The sequence below is a fragment of the Hyaena hyaena genome, unplaced genomic scaffold (genome assembly GCF_003009895.1).
Source record: "Hyaena hyaena isolate Hyena2069 unplaced genomic scaffold, ASM300989v1 scaffold_14, whole genome shotgun sequence".
Lineage (NCBI taxonomy): Eukaryota > Metazoa > Chordata > Mammalia > Carnivora > Hyaenidae > Hyaena > Hyaena hyaena.
In genome coordinates this window covers 5,085,530-5,105,834 of record NW_024080646.1, presented here as the reverse complement: position 1 = coordinate 5,105,834, position 20,305 = coordinate 5,085,530, and the positions used below count along the sequence as shown (strand labels likewise).

The 20,305-nt window shown below is 34.0% G+C and overlaps 1 protein-coding gene across 1 annotated transcript in view; it reads left to right on the top strand.

Moving 5' to 3' along the window:
* Nucleotides 1-20,305, top strand: part of MIB1 (MIB E3 ubiquitin protein ligase 1) — a 121,889-nt gene that overhangs the window by 52,049 nt on the left and 49,535 nt on the right. The window contains exons 8-12 of the mRNA XM_039217706.1: nucleotides 1,785-1,929; nucleotides 3,501-3,634; nucleotides 6,938-7,045; nucleotides 15,969-16,166; nucleotides 18,473-18,624. Of these exons, the coding sequence (XP_039073637.1) occupies nucleotides 1,785-1,929; nucleotides 3,501-3,634; nucleotides 6,938-7,045; nucleotides 15,969-16,166; nucleotides 18,473-18,624 (737 nt within the window). The remainder of the gene's footprint in view (nucleotides 1-1,784; nucleotides 1,930-3,500; nucleotides 3,635-6,937; nucleotides 7,046-15,968; nucleotides 16,167-18,472; nucleotides 18,625-20,305) is intronic.

Sequence of the window (20,305 nt, the reverse complement as noted above, 5' to 3'; positions counted from 1 at the left end):
ATTCTGTGTCTCCCTGTCTCTGCCCCTCTTCCACTTGTGCTCTGTCTCTCTCTGTCTCAAAAATAAATAAACTATAAAAAAAGTTAAAAATAAATAAAAGCTTATGTGATTAATAATACAGGGGGTAACAAATAGGTAGGAGAAAAAAAGATTGGCCATGAGCTAAAAATTGTTAATAATTGTTGATGGGTACATGAGGATTCAATATACTGTTGTCTGCTTATATATGTTTGAGACTTTCCATAATGAGCAGTTAAGAGTCAAAACAAAGAATGCAGCCTCATGGAGTTTAAGATGATAGAAAATTCCAAGAGGAAATGTGTAATGATAAGTTAAAAATTGGTGTGTGTTGGAGGGCAGATAGAAGAATAAATGGGGCTGTAGAATTATATTTTGGAGTCTTTGGAAATAAGGTGTCAGTTGTCAGAGTAGATTACATAAGGAAGAAGATGAAAAAGTAAGGAATAAAATTTGGGGAAGAATGAACAGAGTTAGGGATCTGAAAAAGGACAGGGATCCAGTGAGTGGAGAAAGAGAAAGAATAGGCAGAAAGGTTAGACTGTCATTCAGAAATCAAAGGAATAATTTGAAGAAGCTAGGGTCCAATGCCTTGGAGAGATTAAAGAATAAAGCACTGAGGGGCAGTCTACTCTTTGTTAGGAAGTAGTCAGATATTGTCAGTATTCTTCTTGAGTAATGTTCTAGTGTTGTAATTTACTATTCACTTGTGCTGAAGAGAATAGGTTTTGGACTGGAGTTTGAAATGGGGCTAATAATAGCACTTAACCTTTAGATTTTATGTATTAGATGAGTCAATATGTGTAAAGCTTTTAGAACACTATCTGCCACATGGTAAGAGTTGCTGCTGATTGTGTTCTGAACCCAAATTCCTCTTTCCTCCGTATATTTAATAAGCATGTTATTTCTACCTACTTTTGTCTTGGAATCAGTACTGATTCTCTTTTTGCTTTAAGTAGTTTGTTTTAGAAATCAGGTTTTATTTTTTAAGGCTATATTAATGATGGATTTTAGACTACCTGATTTACAAATTGAATACAAATATCAAAAAGCAAAATTTTGTGAACTTTTTCAAATGATAGACTCTTGTGATTTATTTTTGTTTTTTTATATTATTTTTTAAAAGCTTATTTATTTTGAGAGAGAGAGATAGAGTGCACGTGTGCATGCACAAGTGGTGGAGGGGCAGAGAGAGAGGAAGAGAATCCCACCCAGGCTCCGAGCTGTCAGCATGAAGCCCAGTGCAGGGCTCTATCCCATGACCATGAGATCTTGGTCTGAGCTGAAATCAAGAGTTGGATGCTCAACTGACTGAGCCCCTGAGGCGCACTTGTTTTTATATCTTGTGGAGGTATAGTAGTTTTGTTTATTAAACATTTTTTTAATGTTTATTTTTGAGAGAGAGAGACAGAGTATGAGGTGGGGAGCGGCAGAGTGAGAGGGAGACAGAGGATCCCAAGCAAGCTGGGCACAGGTAGCAGTGATCCTGATGTGGGGCTCTGACTCACGAACCATGAGATCATGACCTGAGCCAAAGTTGGACACTCAACCGACTGAGCCACCCAGGTGTCCTGTTTATTAAAACGTTGTTTGGAGATACTCTTTAAAGTTTGTAAATAACCCATTTGAAAATGGTTGTCCTTTAAATGTTTTTTTCTTTACTAACAAATAAAAAGTAATACTTTAAACATGTAAGAACTGGTGATCAATTTTTATGGTACGTACTTTAGACCTGACAACATGAAATAATTTTTTTTTTTTGAAAGACTTTAGGTAAAGTTGGCCGAGTACAACAGATTTATTCAGACAGTGATTTAAAGGTGGAAGTTTGTGGAACATCTTGGACATATAATCCAGCAGCAGTTTCCAAGGTGGCGTCTGCTGGATCAGCCATTAGCAATGCATCTGGTGGTATGTTTGTATCATGTTTCTTTAAAAGAAATTAGAAGTAATATGGTTTACATTAGAACCTTTGCTAATTCCTCAGTTCTCATGTACAGATAATGTCATAGATAACCTCACTTGAATGTTAACTAACGTCTACATTTCCACTACAGGTTTGTTTGTTTTTTGTTTTTTTTTTTCATATATTGAACAGTTTTTGCTCTGACTGAGGTATGCCCTCGAAAATTTCCATAAATAGGTGCTTTATATCAAGGGTTAATTCAACATTGTACTCTTTAGTCAGAACTTTTGTTTTCTGCCAAAGAAACATCACTTTCTTAGACTGTTTTATTTTCTTTTTATTTTCAAGTTATTGCTAGCAGATGGCTTTCTTCCTGGATATTTTTATATATCAGCCATATTTCTTCCTTACTGTTTAATAAGAGTTGTTTTACATGCCACAATAAGTAGAAAATCATTTTGAAATGTGAATAAGCAGGATGCCTGTGTAGACTCATGCCCAAAGTCTTTCTTTCCTGTGCTCCAGCTTTATATACATAGCCTCAATTCATTCTAAAACAAATTATAAGTTACTGTGTATTGTTATTCAGGATAGAAGATTGAACCGTAGCTATAAATTCTAAGAAAATAAAAGAAAACATTGGGCGACCTTTTATTTTATTTTATACTGCTTTCTACTTACTCTGCTGCTGTCTTTTCTTTCCTGTTGTACTTTGTTAGTGTACTTAAAGTTTAAATTAGGTGGTGTTTATTTTTACCTTTTGGTTAGATGGCATCATAGCCAATTGACTACCTACAAATTGAAAGATTGAGGGATGGTTAATATCCTACTCAAATAATTTGCACTTGGTGGTGGTCCTCTGCCCCACTTGGTGATTTCTTTGCTTTCTAAGTAGATCTAAGAATTAAGGGATAGAACTGGGTAATGTCTCTACTGATAAATGGTACTTAGAAAAAAAATATCTTATGAAAGTAAGTCTATATAAATATGTCCCTAGTTGTTTTTTCTGTTAGTACCAATCACCTGGCATCAGTTGATGCCTGTTGAAGTATGTTGTTAGCACTTAGATGACTTACTTTTAACTGAAAATTGGTTTGTCTCTAAAACATTCTCCCAAATATTATAGAGTACATTGCTTCTGAATCATAATCATTCATTTGTTTATTCTAAGGTCTGTAGCATTGAGCTCTGAGAATAGATGTGGTATGCTTAAAACCTGAAAGTTTGTATTGTTATGATACTCCCATTGTAGTGTATTTGTGATTATCTTTGGTATGGCTTCTAAATCTTGAATTGTTACTTGTATGTAATTCTCTACTATTTCTGAAGTTATAACTTGAAATACATGCATCAGAGAAAACTGGGAATACTTATGGGTGGGAATTTAATGCAGCTTTCTATGGTAGTAATTATAACTTGACAGGGTAATATCTGTAGTATAGTACAAAAATAACATTGATGGTAGAAATAATGAAAAAGGAAAAGTATGTATTCTATATATATGGGTAATGCTTGTCTGTTCATAGTTAAGGTTTGAGATCCTCCTATGTTAGCAGCTTTATTTGATGCTTTACAGAAAGACTCTCCCAACTCTTGAAGAAATTATTTGAAACCCAAGAATCTGGTGACCTCAATGAAGAATTAGTTAAGGCTGCTGCCAATGGAGATGTTGCTAAAGTGGAAGATTTGCTAAAAAGACCAGATGTGGATGTGAGCATTTTAAAAATTATTTGAAGCATACACAAAAATAGAATAGTATAATGAACATTAGAAATTTCCAGAAATTTCTAGAAATTTCAATTAAGTTCAATTAAGATTTTTCCAAATGTGCTTCATCTGTTCCTTCTTCCTTGTTTTTCTGAGGTATTTTAAAGAAACTGGACATCATTCTTCAGTATCTTTTCTAAAAGATATTGACATTTTATTTTAACACTGTTACCTCCTAAATTTATGATTGATAATTTTTACATTTAGGTTTTTTAAATAGTGTCCTTTTGGGAAATTTAGTGAATTTTTTTCATGATAATATCATCCCTCTTTTCAGAACATTTAATAACTAAATTAATTTAATTAACCTGAACTTTTTTTCCTATGAGAATTGACTTATAGTTTATAATGGAGATGTAGTAGAGGTTATACATTTTGTAAATCTTAGTAGTTTATTATATACTACCATTCACATAAGGCATATTTTAGGTGGGCCATGTTGATTCTAGTGTAGTCATTCATTGGCTTTGCCATTGCTCCCATGTTAGCACCAATGTGATGTTCAATGCTGGCCCAGAGATTGTGGTTGGAGTGGCACTTTGAATCATTGTCACTGTTTGTTGCCTATGTATGCAAGTATGCTATACAGTTTGAAGAAGATCTGATCTATAATTGTAAGATACAAACATTATATATATTCCCAGGAGCTCATGTGGCATTTCCCAGGAGCTCATGTGGTTTATTAGGGAGATGTCAATTGCAGCAGCACAGCACAGTGAATCCCCCTCCCCCCATTTTTAAAATTTATTTATTTTGAGAGAGAGAGGGTGAGAGAGATTCCCAAGCAGGCTCCACACCACCAGCACAGAGCCTGATGCGGGGCTTGAACTCAGGAACTGCGAGATCATGACCTGAGCTGAAGTTGGACACTCAAGTGACTGAGCCACCCAGGCGCCCCAACACAGTGATTTCTTTATTGTGAGATAAATCACAAATAATTTGTTTCAGATATTAAATTATCAAATGTTTTTTGTATATGTGCTGCCGAAGCGAGCACTAAAGTATCAAATGTTTTTTGTGTTTGAAAGATAGATTCCTTTTATGTTCAGCCAAGCAGATTTATAATTTACTATACTTAATTTTTTTTTTCATTTAATCTTAATTTCTCTTTTTTAAAGCAATATATTCTAAAAATTTAAAGGGAAAAAATAGTTTACAAGGTTTGTTACAAAAATCATCTTCTCTATTTTCCCATCCTTCAGGGGCAGCTGTTTGCACGTCTTTCAGCTGATTTTCTTCATGTATTTGCCTCCATCTCTTCCAATAACATACAAAAATGTTACAAAAATTTTTGTTACAAAAATCATCTTCTCTATTTTCCCATCCTTGAGGGGCAGCTGTTTGCAAATCTTTCAGCTGATTTTCTTCATGTATTTGCCTCCATATCTTCCAATAACATACTTCTATTGTTTTTTCTTGATTTTTATGTTTTGGGAGTTATCTTTTAATACTTCACTATGAAAATGAGGATTCAGCTTTCTTTCCCACCTCCAGCCCATTCCCTCCACACACATACACATTCCTCCCAGCTTCTTTATGTGGTTAGATTGTATTATAATTTTGTTAAGATTAAAATTAACTGTGTATGTTATTATTTAAATGACATTCATATCTGAGCTGTGGATGATGCTAGATTGTATTTTCCTATACAAGTGTTTGCTTTCCTTGCTGTTCATAATTGATTTTTTAATAAAAAAAATTGAGGTGTAATCTACATATAGTGAAATATGTGGATAAATTTTGACAGATTCATACATTCATGTAATTCACACCCCTATTAAAATGTAGGACATTTCCTTTATTCCAGAATTTCACTTGTTTTTCCCAATCCAGAAAGTTCACTTGTCATATTTTCCAGTCAGTCCCTGTTAACTTCACACATAAAGATTTTTTCATTTGTTTCTAATTTATATTGTTATAATTAATTCTTTTCCATACTTCTAACTGACTAATCATCCAAGACATTTAGTTATGTCAGGTATATTCATTTCATCTTCTGAGAGATGATAACCTAGGAGAAAGACATGGGCTTTTTTTAAGTTAATTTTTTAATTTGAGGTCTCCCACAAATCTCCAATCCTTGGTTGTCCAATTCATATCCAAATAAGACATTAAAAAGCTGATTGGTGCTCTCTTTGCTTGGATAGGACCTAGTGACTGACTTAGTATTGTGGTGCTTGTGTGTGTGGAGCTTTTGGGATCTCTAAATGCTATCATGTAGAGGTCTGTTCTTCATTACTATTCAGTTGTTTAAGGGAAGAAACCATTTTTCTGTCTAGGGACTAGATGCATGGCAGTTAATGCTGTGTCATTGAGTTTGAGGAGAGGGTCTGGAGTGTGGCTATTGCCTATCAGACTTAAACCTGGGGTTTTTCTTCTTAGCCCTCTGATGTGCTTGTTTTTGCAGGCTTTGACTTTGCCTGAAGTTCCTAGGTTTTGTATTCCTTTTCTCTGTAAAGTCAGTTAGAACTTCTCTGTCTGCTTTCTCTCTTTCAAAAATGTGTTGCTTTTATTGTTTTCTGATGTTAGCTCTCCCTTTCTATTTGTCTTTATGTCTTTTTATGTTTTTAATTATTTTACTGTCTTTTTAGTGTAGTCTGAGGAGAAATAGGATATAAACATGGGATCAGGCTACCATTTTTCACCATATTTTATGGTTTTGTGGATAGGGTGGGATTAAGGAATTGTACTTAATCTCAGGTATATCATTGGGAAATTATGCATTTATATAACATCTGAAGTAAAGATAGGAAATTATTGCTTTATAATATAATAGTTGTATATAGCTATGCTGCTAATTCATTTATTTTTCAAGATAGTTTGCTTACTGTTAGTATTCAATATCTTTGTCAAATTGAATTTATTTATATAGTAGGCAGTATCTTTTCTAAAGGTTTTTTACTCGTTTTTTTTTCATTTGAAACATACTCTGAACTTTAATAATTCAAATAGAAGTGAATATACGAAACTAAAATGACATTTCTCCCTCCCTTCCTTTCTTTTTTCAACTTTTCAGATTGGCTAAAATGATTCTTTAATAGCTCTTTGAACAGTGGAACTTTAGTCTTTTAAAAAAAATGCCTGCCTCACTTCTAAATTACAGAAGAGTTTCTCGTGGTCTGTACTAGGATTATATGGAACGCTAACCTAAATTATTTTCAGAGAATCCTACAGTGTGCTAGATTTAAACCATATATTGACTCTTTGTGATTTATGACATTTCTTCATTCTTTTTTTTATATATAGGTAAATGGACAATGTGCTGGTCACACAGCTATGCAAGCTGCTAGTCAGAATGGACATGTTGATATTTTGAAATTACTTTTGAAGCAAAATGTGGATGTAGAAGCAGAGGTAATTAAACTAACCTTGAAACATACTAGTAAAAATTAATGTCCTAGAAATTGTACTTCTATATTATAAGATGGATTGCTTTCATTCCAAAAATTTAATATTCACCTAAGGCGCTTCTGATTGAAAAGAAAAATTTGACAAGAGATAACTTAAAGCATTTCTAGTTTTTCTTTTGATTCTTCAATATTGTAGGCATAACCCTAAGTGAAGATAGGAGTTGAGTTTTCCTTTACTATAGTAGTACCACCATGCTGCTGGGAGCACAGTTGGATTCATCCAAGAATCATACTGAGGAGGTTGAGGGAAGGGCAACATATAAATCGTGTATCTATACAGTAAAAATCAAGATTTTTACTGATCTGTAACCCTTAGAGGCCTTTCTTTACTTTTTGTTTTCCCTCTCATAAGAGAATCAGTAATTCAGAACTTGTTTAGTTTTACTCTTTCCTGACTTTAATGTGGATCTTTGAAAATTTTACAGTGCATGTTTATCACTATATATGTGTGTATATATATATGCTTAATTTAATTCAGAGTATATTCTCTTAAAAGGGAAATGAGTATTTTTTACTATCATTGGAATTTTAATTGAGAATCTGTATGTGGTGTGAAGGATAGTTAACTATAACCTTAAATATTGAAAAAATATTAAAATCAAATCTCTTTTAGTTTAGTGAAAGATTATTTAGGAATAAGTAAAATTCTATCAAATTTAGACTAGGTAGAATGTTGTAATTTTGTCTAAAGGATACTACCACTTAAGGAAGCTATTTAATAAGGACTTGAATTTCTGAGGGCTAAGTTAGTAGACCAGCCTATTTACTAATTAAAACATTTTAAAGATATATATTTGAAAAGAGACTAACTCTTAAGTTATTTTTGCTTTTTTCTCAGATTGAATATTTTGACAGCTACTTTTTTTGACAGTTGACAGCTACTATAAAGAATCATTGGTGTTATAGTTGTAAATATGTGATTTTTGATGTTGGAATTTTCTGTTGTCTAAAAAAAAGTTGAATTTTAAATTAGCATGTAGATGTTTATCAAGTATATGATAGTTTCATTATTATCATGTTTTTATGAATGAGATTATATGGTTTGATTTTGCTTTCACAGTAGCAATTTTTAAGTCACCTCTTTCTTGGTTGTAAATTTAGGAACACAGTATTACAAGGTTTTTGTTTTGTTTTTGTTTTTTGGTAATGAAAGAGAGAGTTTAAATGTCGTGTTTTGTAATTGGAAGACAGATACTGTATTATGTTATTGTTTTAGTCTGTCTTGGGGAAATAGAATGAAATTCCCTGAGTTGAATATCCCATTTTTTTATTTAAGGAATCCAGAAACTACAATGGCAACAACTACTAAGAAACCAAAGCTCTTCTGATTATAATACTAAGCAAGAGGCCCAAAACCAAATTTTTTACCTCTTTTGTTATAAAATGTGCTCTCTGATTCAGAATTTAATAATAAACCTAACAACATAGGACTATCTAGCCATTTGTGTTTCTAAAGACTTCTTGTTCACTTAGAGGTTGTGCACAAGGGAGGTGCAGCTGTGGGATTGGGAACAAACTGCACTGTTCCTCAATTGAACTCAAATACAAAACAAATGGTTAGTTAATACTGTAAACCTGGTGAGATTGGAGTCAGAGTGTGGCTCAGTAAGCTAAAAATTTACAAATAATTTCTTTGAGAGAGTTTGAAAACCATGTCACCAGATTAGTGCGATACATGTGGACTTCTACCATACCTCCTCATTTGAATTTCCATTCTGTGCATGTTCTGTTTTAAAAACCATTGCAGGCAGATGTAATTTGTAGAAATAGTGTGAGAAAAGACTATTTACACATCAGATTGAATTCATATCAGTTTTCCAATTGCAAACAAAAACCAAATTTAAAAATTGGGTTAAAATATAAATACCAGTTCATAGCCTAAGACTAAAACAAAACATCCTCAAAGTCACATTCTAGAAAGAATGCAAAAATCTATTAGAAACAGCAGTATAATTTTTTTTTTTTTTTTAAGAACAGCGGTTCTCAACTGGAGGCATTTGTGTCCCATGGGGGACATTTGGAAATGTCTGGGAACATTTTTGATTGTCACAACTGGTAGGGGTGTGTGTGGTGGTTGGGGTACTACTGGCATCTAGTGGGTAGAAACTAAGGATGCTACTGAATATCCTATAGTACACAGGACAGCCTCCACAACAAAGAACTGTCTGGCCCCAAATGTAAATAGGACCAAAATTGAGAAACCCTGGTTTAAAAGATGGAGAAAATAGTTTATTGTACAAATGCACTTAAATTTGTGATTCATCATTTGTCATTATTAATTTTTGATTGAAAATTTTAAATATTTATAAAAGAATAATATAATGAATCCATTACCTGACTTCAGTTATTTTTCACAACCAGTTTTGATTTATCTGTACTCTCCCCCTCTCTGCTCCCTCAACTGAATTATACTAAAGCAGATCTAGATTTTTTAAACTTGATTATACCATTACCCAATGTAAAAGCAATAATAATTAACAGTTTTTTATTTTAATTTTTTATTTATTTTTATTTTTTCAATGTTCATTTATTTTAAAAATTTTTTAATGTTTTCTTTATTTCTGAGAGAGAGGGAGACAGCGTGAGCAGGGGAGAGTCAGAGAGAGAGGGAGACACAGAATCCGAAGCAAGCTTCAAGCTCCGAGCTAGCTGCCAGCATGGAGCCTGATGCGGGGGCTCGAACCCACGAACTGTGAGATCATGACCTGAGCCGAAATTGGACACTTAACTGACTAATCCACCCAGGTACCCCAAAAGAAAAAAAAAAAAGATCAGGGAGCCTGGGTATCTGTTAAGTGTCTGACTCTTAATTTCAGCTCAGGTCATGATCTCAGAGTTGTGAAATTGAGCCCCACATTCAGCTCTGTGCTGGCAGCGTGGAGCCTGCTTAGGATTCTCTTTCTCCCCCTCTCTCTCTGACCCTCTCCTGCTTGTGTATGCACTCTTAAATAAACATTAAAAAAAAAAGACTCAGATTATTAAAAGAAGAAATTAAAGTGGGGACATTACCAATTCTATAGAAATGGAAAGGTTTATAAATGAGTAAAGAGTTGTGTGTCAACAAATGGGATAACCTAGATGAACTGGAAAAATACCTACTAGAAACACAAACCTGCTAAAACCCAATCATGAATATATAGGAAATCTGAATAGACCTATAGCTAGTAAGAAGATTGAATCAGTAATAAAAAAAAAAAATCTCCTGACAAAGAAAGGCCCTGGATCTGATTGATTCATTGGTGAACTCTACCAAACATTTAAAGAGCTAAGACCAGTTGTTCTCAGATTTTTCAAAAATATCAAAGAGGAGAGAACACTTCCTAACTCATTCTATGAAGCTAGCTTTACCCTGATGTCATAGCCAGACCAAGATATTATAAGAAAACTACAAACCAATGTCCCCTGTGAAGAATGATATAAAATTCCTCAACAAAATACTAACAAACCAGATTCAGCATATTAAAAGGATTATACACTGTGATCAAGTGGAATTTATTCTTGGACCAAAGAATGGTTTAGCATACAAAAATTGATCAATGTGATAGCATTACATTAACAAAATGAAGGGAGAAAGCAATGTGACCATCTCAGTTGGTGTAGAAACATTTGATTAAATTCAGTACCCTTTTATGATTTTAAAAAACCCCAGAAAACTAGGAATAGAAGGAAACTACCTTGACATAATAAAAGCCATATATGAAAAACTGAAAACTTGTCCTCTAGGATTAGGAAAATGGTAAGGATGCTTGCTTTTCCACTCATATTCAATGTGTTACTGGAAGTCCTAGCCAGAGTAATTGGCATGAAAAAGAAATAAAAGTCATCCATATTGGAAAGGAAGAAGTAAAATTATCTCTGCAGATTATGTGATCCTTATATGTAGAAAACTTTAAAGTTCCACACAGAAAATTTGTAGAACTAATTAAGATATTCAGCAAAATAGCAGGATACAAAGTCAACATACAAAAGCTAGTTGCATTTCTGTTACACCGACCAGCAACAATCAGTAGAGGATATTAAGAAAACAACTCCATTTACAATAACATCAGAAACAATTAGGAATTAATGTAACCAAAGAAATGAAATGCAATGAAAACTACAAAATACTGCTGAAAGAAATTAAAGAAGACTTAGGCAAATAGAAACATATGTTCATGGATTGGAAGAATTTGTATTATGATGTCAGTACTGTCCAAACCAATCCACAGATTCAGTACGAACCTTGTCAGAATAGCAGTGATTTTTTTTTTTGTTTCTGGTAGAAATGGAAAAATCCATTCTATAGATCAGTATGTCATCTCAAGATACCCCGAGATAGCCAAACCCATCTTGAAAAGGAATAAAAAATCTGGAAGACTCATTTTTCCTGATTTCAAAATTTACTACAAAGGTACAATAATCAAAACTGTTTGGTACTGGCATGAAGACAGATATATAACCCAAATGGAACAGAATAAAGAGTCCAGTAATCCTTGCATGCATGGTCAAATAATTTTTGACAAGGGTGCCAGTGGTATTCAGTGAGAAAAGGACAGTCTTTTCAACAAATGGTGCTGGGTAAACAGGTTATATCTATGTACAAAAGAATGAAGGTGGACCCTTATCTTACCATCTACAGATATTAACTCAGTAGGTCAAAGACCTAAATGCAAAACTTAAAAGTATACAACTCACAGAAGAAAACAGGGCAAAGCTCATAACATTGGATTTGGCAATGATTTGTTAGTACATGCAACAAAAGAAGAAATAGGCAAATTGGACTTCATGAAAATTGAAAAATTCTGTGCACCAGAGGACACTAATAATCATGAAAAGGCAACCTACAGAATATGGGACAGTACTGGCAAATTGTCTGATAATGGGTTGATATCCAGATGTATGGAGAATACTTAAAACTTAACAATAACAAAACTTGATTCAAAACTGGGCAAAAGGACTTGAATAGACATTTCTCCAAGGAATATATATGGATGGCTCATAAGCACTTGAAAAGATGCTGAACATCACAAATCATTAGGGAAATGTAAATCAAAACTGTAATGAGATACTACCTTACACCTAGTCAGATGGCTACTGAAAAAAAAAAAAAAAAAAAAGCCAAACAGAAAATAAGTGAGGATGGGAAGAAATTGGAACCCTTTGGGGCTGTTGGTGAGGATGTGAAATTGTATGGCTGCTGTGGAAAATAGTATGGTGATTTGTTAAAAATAGAATTACCATATGATCCAACAATTCAGTTTCTAGGAATATACCCACAAGAATTGAATGTATTGTCCTAAAGAGATTTTTATATCCATGTTTATACCATTATTCACAGTAGCTAAAAATAGGAAGCAACCTAAGTATTCTTGATTTATGAATGGCTAAACAAAATGTAGTATATACATAAAATGGAGTATTATTTACTTAAAAAGAAAGGTAATTCTGACTCCTGCTACAGTGTAGATGAACCTTGAAGACATGATGCTAAATGAAATAAGACAATTGCAAAAATCCAAATAGAAGTACCTAGACTAGTCAAAACCATAGAGACAGAAAGTAGAATGATGGTTTCCAGGTGTAAAAGGTGTAGTTTTAGTTTTACAAGATGAAGGGTTCTGGAGATGGATGGTGGTGATAGGTGCATAACAATATGAATATTTTTAATATCACTGAACTTAGAAATGGTTACGATGATAAATTTTATGTTACATGTATTTTGCCACAATAAAAATGTGGTTCATCCTGGGAATAAAGATGGCAAAGATACAGTTGTAGCCCAAAAAAACCTCACAAATAAAAATGATGTACTTGAAAGGGGCCTGAGTGGTTCAGTTGGTTAAGCACCAACTTCTGGTTTCTGCTCAGATCATGATCTCACTGTTTGTGGGTTCAAGCCCAGCATTAGGGTCTACACTGGCAGCACAGAACCTGCTTGGGATTCTGTCTGCTCCTGCCCCACTTGCACTTTCTCTCTCTCTCTCTCTGTGTCAAAAATAAAAATAAATAACCATTTTAAAAAATGACTTACTTGGAAACAAATAATTTTACTACCTATAATGATAATAAGATTTTGTGAGAGGGAAAGTTTCATAGGAGAGGGAGAGGTTGCCTGAGCTGAATTGTAAAGGATACCTGTTCTCAAGCCAACAAGGTGATGAATCAGAGCACTGAAGTCTGGAGTGAAGTATATGAATATAGGGGGTCAAATAAGTTGGTAAGTTAGAGTTTTATATGTGAGGCAATGATGGCAGCAGATGAGTATGATATGGTCCACAGAAGTAGGTTTTAAAACACGTTTGTTATTTATATGGTAGGGTTACATTAGAGTTTTAAACATAGATTTTGTACTTTACAGAGGGAAGTGTGTGTGTGTGTGTGTGTGTGTGTGTGTTTGAGAGAGAGAAGAATTGATTGGGGTAAGATACAGTGGAGGCAGGGTAAGCTGTTGCAATAAGTTAGGTGACTGAGAATCAAGAGCTAAAGTAGTTAGTGGTAGGACTGGAGAAGAGAGAAGAGATCTGAATGTAAATTAAAACAAGCGTAGAATTTTGTGCTTGTATATTTTGTGTGTCAGGGAGAAGTAGATGAGCATAACTTACAGATACTGATTTTGTTGACCATATGGTTTGTGGTTCCATCAGCTAACCTAGGGAATGAGAGCAGATCAGAGGAAAGGGGAATAAGAGGGTAGAAAGACCCAAGATCAGATTTAATTTGAGGTCCCTGCACAAATCCTTTCAGATAACCTTATTGAGATCAGCTGTGATACTGCCCCTCAGCATCTCATTTGGTGCCAGTATGGGAGACATAATAATGAGCTTCTATTAGGTGTATTTGAAATACTTAAGATGGATTCAGAAGACAGCAACAAAACCTATTAAAGTTTTTGTGCAGCTGAGGTTTTTTATTTGGAAAAAAGCAAAATAATTGTTTTCTACTGTATGTAGTTTCCAAAATGTTTGTCTTATGTATATTTCCTTTTGACATATACGTTAAGATTTTTAATTTTTTAGTGTTTTTTTTTTCATGTAAATAAAGTGTTGACCCGAGTAACAGTGTTTCAGTAACAGCTTTCTAACAATGATAAACATCTGGTACATTTCATAAATAGTTCCTGTTTTTATTCAGTGAGTGTTAGTGGATTGATGTTATTTTTAACAGAAGGAGAACCACTTAAATTGGCTTAAAAATTATAACAAAAAATAAATCTAAATAAATTGCAGGGTAGGAAGAGCCTACATCTAAGATTCTGAAACATAATGCTACTAGAGAGATTCATGTCTCTGTCTCTGTCACACACACACACACACACACACACTCAATTTTCTTTTGTAAAAAGCTGGTTTCCCTGGGTTGTTTAAATACAATGCTCAGAGGCACATGAGTTGAATCAAATCTTTCATGTGGTAGCCTGCCAGTTCCTTTATGCTCCAGGTTGACATTGAACAAAAACTAGTTTGGCTTAGCTAGAATATTAGTAAGGTAGGAGTACTGCTGAGTCATAGTTTCCTACATTTCCAAGGGTGAATGTCAAATTGTTGTGGACCCCTACACCAGCGGTTTGACTTTAATTCTGTCTCAAAAAATATTCTAAGGCTAAAACCTGTTTTGAATTCAGCAACTGTTTTGAATGAACTGTTGTTTTGTTTTTAATTTAAATCTTTGAAAAGTAGTTCAAATAATGCCAAATACCATATGGATTTTCAAACCACTTGCTAAAACTAGACTCGATGAAGAGGTAGGACTGGGTTGAGAACCATTGCTTTGGAGAAGGTCTTAGAGCATGCTTACTTTTGGGTGTCAAAATTTGAGATGTAGTCTGAAATAAAGATAGTATCCTTATAATACATATCTCCATCTGCATCTAGCATAGTAATGGGACTTCCTTTTTAGTGTAAACTGTGTATAGTATCTTCATGGTACAGTATGGACATTTTTTCCCCTTTAAAAAGTAGTTTTCTATATTTGAAAAAAATTCAGTAGTTGGGTCTTTTTCTACCTCTCATCTCAAGAAATATGCCTATTATAAAAGGTAAAACATTAGGGGTGCCTAGATGGCTCAGTTGGTTAAGCATCAGCTCATGATTTCAACTCAGGTCATGATCTCGCCATTCATGAGAGTGAGCCCCATGTGGGATGCTGTGCTGATAGAGTGGGGCCTGCTTGGGATTCTCTCCCTCCTTCTCTCTCTTCCCCTACCCTGCTCATGCATGCCTTCCTCTGCCCCAAATAAATAAATAAACTTAAAAACAAGGTAAGGCATACCTACTGGATTCATCTGAAATAATTTTTGATTTTGGATATATCAAGTTATGCTGATTTGTGTTTCATTTTTATCTTTTCAGGTAGTATTTAAATTTTTTCTGTTCTTGAATATACAGAAAAATGTATTCTCACTAGCCAGAGATAACCAATGTTAATATATTGATATATTTCTTTCAAAGTTAGTTGAGATCACGATTTGGCATTCTTTCTTCTTTTTAAATCGTTCCACTAGTACCTATACAATTTTTATGTCATTTTAAAAGGCTTTCTAAAATTTTTTAAATGGAAAAAAGGTTTATAAATAGTTGTCTCATAATTTAACATTTTCCTAATGTTGGCATATCATCATTATTGTTAACTTAGGAGTAATGAAAGATCAAACCACTTCTGATAAAAGTATTGGTCCACTATATATGTGATACAGTGTATTGATCCAGGTTCATCATTTCTCTTTGGAGTTAATCACTGTTCAAGTGAATTTCTAGTTATTTTATTGGCTCTGTTCTGTGTAACCTTTTCTCACATTAATCTGGTTCTTGATGAATTATTATAGCTTCAGGTATAGTTTTTATTTCTAAAATAATTCACTCACTAATTCAGATTTAAATGATGATGTTCAGGATAAAGATGGAGATCGAGCTGTTCACCATGCAGCTTTTGGAGATGAAGGTGCTGTTATAGAAGTCCTGCACCGGGGCAGTGCTGATTTGAATGCTCGCAACAAGCGCCGCCAGACACCACTTCATATTGCTGTCAATAAGGGCCATCTTCAGGTCGTGAAGACTTTATTGGACTTTGGCTGTCATCCTAGTCTCCAGGTAAAATCTTTAATGAAGAATATTCTGTAGGCATTGCTAGGATTCTGTTAAAGGGAAGTACTAAATTCTGTGGTAAGCATTCCTTTGTTACCAGTTTGTATATGATGGGTCATAGTATATGATACCAAAGGCATAGAATGTGATAAAATTGGCAGCTGTTCCTTCTTAGAAAAGCCTTTTTAAAGAAAATGTCAGTAGATTGATTTTATATTGGAGGGTGAAGATGGGGTCTTCTTACAAATATAAAAGATTATGAATTGATTTAATTTTATTGATCATGATAGTGAGCTTTTGTAGCTTAAGGAAGTGTAATAGGCTACATTTCATGATGCTTTATAACTATCTAAATTATTTTAATTGTAGCTTAATTTATCTTAGAGTCTTAGTCTATTCGTTAGCTGAGGAAGATTTTCTGTTTTGGAAAATATACAGGGCTTTAGGGTTGATTTACAGTAGAACCTAATTTTTGAGGCAAGAATCACCTAAGAGGTAGGTGAGTCCTGTCCACAGTTTTAGTAACCAGATGGATTAGATTGGATAAATGTCTGAGAAGAAATAAATAGGAAAAACAGGAGTAATGGGACTGGAGGTTTGAGAACTGAAAGAATTGGAGATTTTGTTCAGCTCGATGGTTCTCAGAGACTGATATATCTGAGGCACAGCATTTTGGCACTGACAGGGTTTGGAACTTAGACCCTCTAAGTGGATGGCAGAATTGGAGGATGGGGGAAGAATTAGAAAGTGTTAATCTGTTGATAGAAAGATAACTTGTACTTACTGATTTTATTTGGTCTGAAATGGGAGGGAAAGTCATCTGTTGAAAGTGAATGGGCAATAGTAGTAGGCATAGAAAAGGTAACTGAGAAGAGTGATGAACATTTGGAATAGCTATTGTGGGGACCAGAAGGTATGACTTAACAGGGCCTGTAGAAGCTTATTCCAACCGTGTTAAGAGCCTAGCTGAAGTTGAAAACTATGGATTTTTAGTGTCACTAGAAAGGAGGATAGAAAATGGATGCTTGGATTGAACTTGGGTTAGGAATCTGTTAGGAGGGTACATGAGTATATGCCTGGGATTGTCCAATTTTTTCTCTAAGGACCTTATGATAATTTAGGCTTTCATTATAGTTTCTATAATGACTATCTAGTGCTGCAATTATAGCGTGAACACAGCAGCCATTGATAATACATAAATGACTGTGTGTAGCTGTGTTCCAATAAAACAATTTACAAAAACAGGTGGCAGGCTGGATGTAGCAACCATGGTTTATGCCATAGGTATGATTTCACATTTATGAAGCTATGAAAAGAATGAGGTCTAAATTACCCATTTATGCAGATAACTGATAATGAATAATAACTTACTGCTAAGTCAGTTAATTAATGAAAAAAGTAGTCAGCTTGAAAAAAAGGAAGACCACTAAATTTTCTTTTACATTTGTTTCTATTTTGATTAACTAACTGCTTTTCTGCCCTTTGCAAACATCTAGATTAATGATTTTCACCCATGACTATACAATATACTCTGAAAAACTACTAATGGTTGGGTCTCACTCCTAGAGATTCTGGTTTAGTTGGTCTGGAGAACAGCCTGGGTATCTTTTTAAGAGATTCCCTACAGATTCTAAATGTGCAGCCAAGGTTGAGAACTACTGATTTTTAATTTATTGCTATAGCACACCAAGACTGATGTGAGTTTGTTTTGAAGTTTCAGGCATAACAATTACTGGTAGGAATGGGTATAACCAGCTGTTTTAAACTAATGAATTTTGGGGGCAACTTTTTCACTTCATTACTTTTTATAATTAGCTGAATCTGGGGCACCTGGGTGGCTCAGTCAGTTGAGCCAGGTCACGATCTCATGATCCGTGAATTCGAGCCCCACATCGGGCTATGTGGGGCTGACAGCTAGCTCAGAGCCTGGAGCCTGTCTTCAGATTCTGTATCTCCCTCTCTCTCTCTCTGACCTTCCCAGCTCATGCTGTCTCTCTCTCTCCCAGAAATAAATAAAACCGTTAGGAAAAAACTTTATAATTAGCTGAATCATACTTGAAGGTACTTTTTAATTTTATATTTCCTTTTTTTTGGTAGATTATGTGTTCATTAGATTTTCCATCTAGATTGAGTATGAGTTTATTTAATATAATGAGACTAATATTTCTTGCCTGCATCTTAAAATTTAACATAGGATGTTTTATTGATGGTTTTAGATTTGGCTTCTGTTTAGTAGTTTGGTATATGTATTAATATTACATATGATGTTTGGTCCAAGAACTAATGAAAGTCTCTTTAAATTTAAAAAAAAGGATTCTGAAGGTGATACCCCTCTTCATGATGCAATAAGTAAGAAACGTGATGACATCCTGGCAGTTCTTCTAGAAGCTGGAGCAGATGTAACCATTACAAACAATAATGGATTTAATGCTCTACACCATGCTGCACTAAGAGGAAATCCCAGGTAAAGAGCTCACCTTTTACTGTTTTATATGCAGTTTAAAAATATTTTCATAGTGCTAGTTCTCTTTTTCTGATACTGATGAGGAAATAAGGACTTATTTTAGTATTTGACAAATCATTTTAAGGTCTGTAGAAATTATGTCTTCACTAATAGTTTTATATTATATTTTGGTTGTTAAACTAATACAAGTGGGTGCCTGGGTGGCTCAGCCATTAAGCATCTGACTTTGGCTCAGATCATAATCTCACAGTTGGTCAGTTTGAGTCCTACATCAGGTGAGCTTGAGCCCTGCTTTTGGTAAAAACGGGAGCCCCGGGTGAGCCCTGAATCATTCTCTCTCTGCCTGTCTCTCCCTCTTCCCCCTCCGCCCTTTGGGGGATTCTCTCTCTCTGTTTTTCTCTCTGCCCCTTGTTCACTTGCACCCCCCCCAAAAACAAACAAAAACTAATACGATTATTATGAAATGGTTACTGAAATATACATTAAGTATGGATATAAAGTATCAAGAATACTTATATCTAAAGATTTAAGTTAAAATACCATTTTGAGATTTATGTCTCTAATTTAAGATCATTCTCAAGGTGCCCTCTCATCATTTGCATAATCATTTCTTTTAACTTGTGGCTAGATAACTGTTAAGTACCTAATTCCATATTAATAAGATAATTATATATGCTTCTGGTGAGGATATTCCCCAGCTGTTGTAACAATAGTGATGGGGAGTCTACCGAAAAAAATATTTGCTGGTTATCGTTTGAGAAAAACTTCTGGGAACTCACAGAACTCTTAAAGGATCTACAGAGTCTCACAGAATAAGAAAATGCTTTCTATGAATAAATTTTTGGGAACAACTTAACCTCAAGAAGCATTTTAGAAAATTCTGTATTAAAGATTTTCTGTTTATAGTTGAATTAAGCCTGCATTTCTTGACTAAGGGAGCTGTTCACTTTGAAGTTTATTTTGACAGTTTAATCTATCCTAAATTCTTTTTTTAAATTGAGATATAACTGACATATAACATTTTTAGTTTCAGTTGTACAATCTAATAATTTGATATATGTATATATTATGAAATTATTATGATAGTTCTGGTTAATATCCTTTACCACACATGGTTACAGATGTATTTTCCTGTGATAAGAACTTTTTTAAGATTTACTCACTTAGCAACTTTGCTAATATACAAAATTGTATATATATATAAATTGTAATATACAATACAGAATTACTAACTATATTACGTCCCCATGAATTCTTATCATCTGGTTCCGTATGGCATTTTTATATTGTTTCCTTCTAGTTTTTGTTTGTTATTTTTTGGCTTCTTAGGATCACCACTAGAGGGTGAGCACAGAGAACAAATGGATTTTACTGCTATTGCCCGTTGGTACTCTTAACAAGAGGTATATAATGTAGGATGAAACAAATGACCATGTTTTAAATTATGTTTTGATTTGTTTTTTAAATTACGAATATTTGAACACTTTGCACCTTTGGCATTGAGAAGGAGACAAAATGGTATGTTCCTGCCTTTTGAATAGAAGATGATGATGATAGTACTTACCACAGGCAAGGCCTCTACTAAGTGGTTTACATGCATTATCTCCTTTAATCCTTTCAACAGCTTTTTGAGACAGGTGTTAATATCTTCTCTTTGTAGATAAAGAATATTAAGTTTATA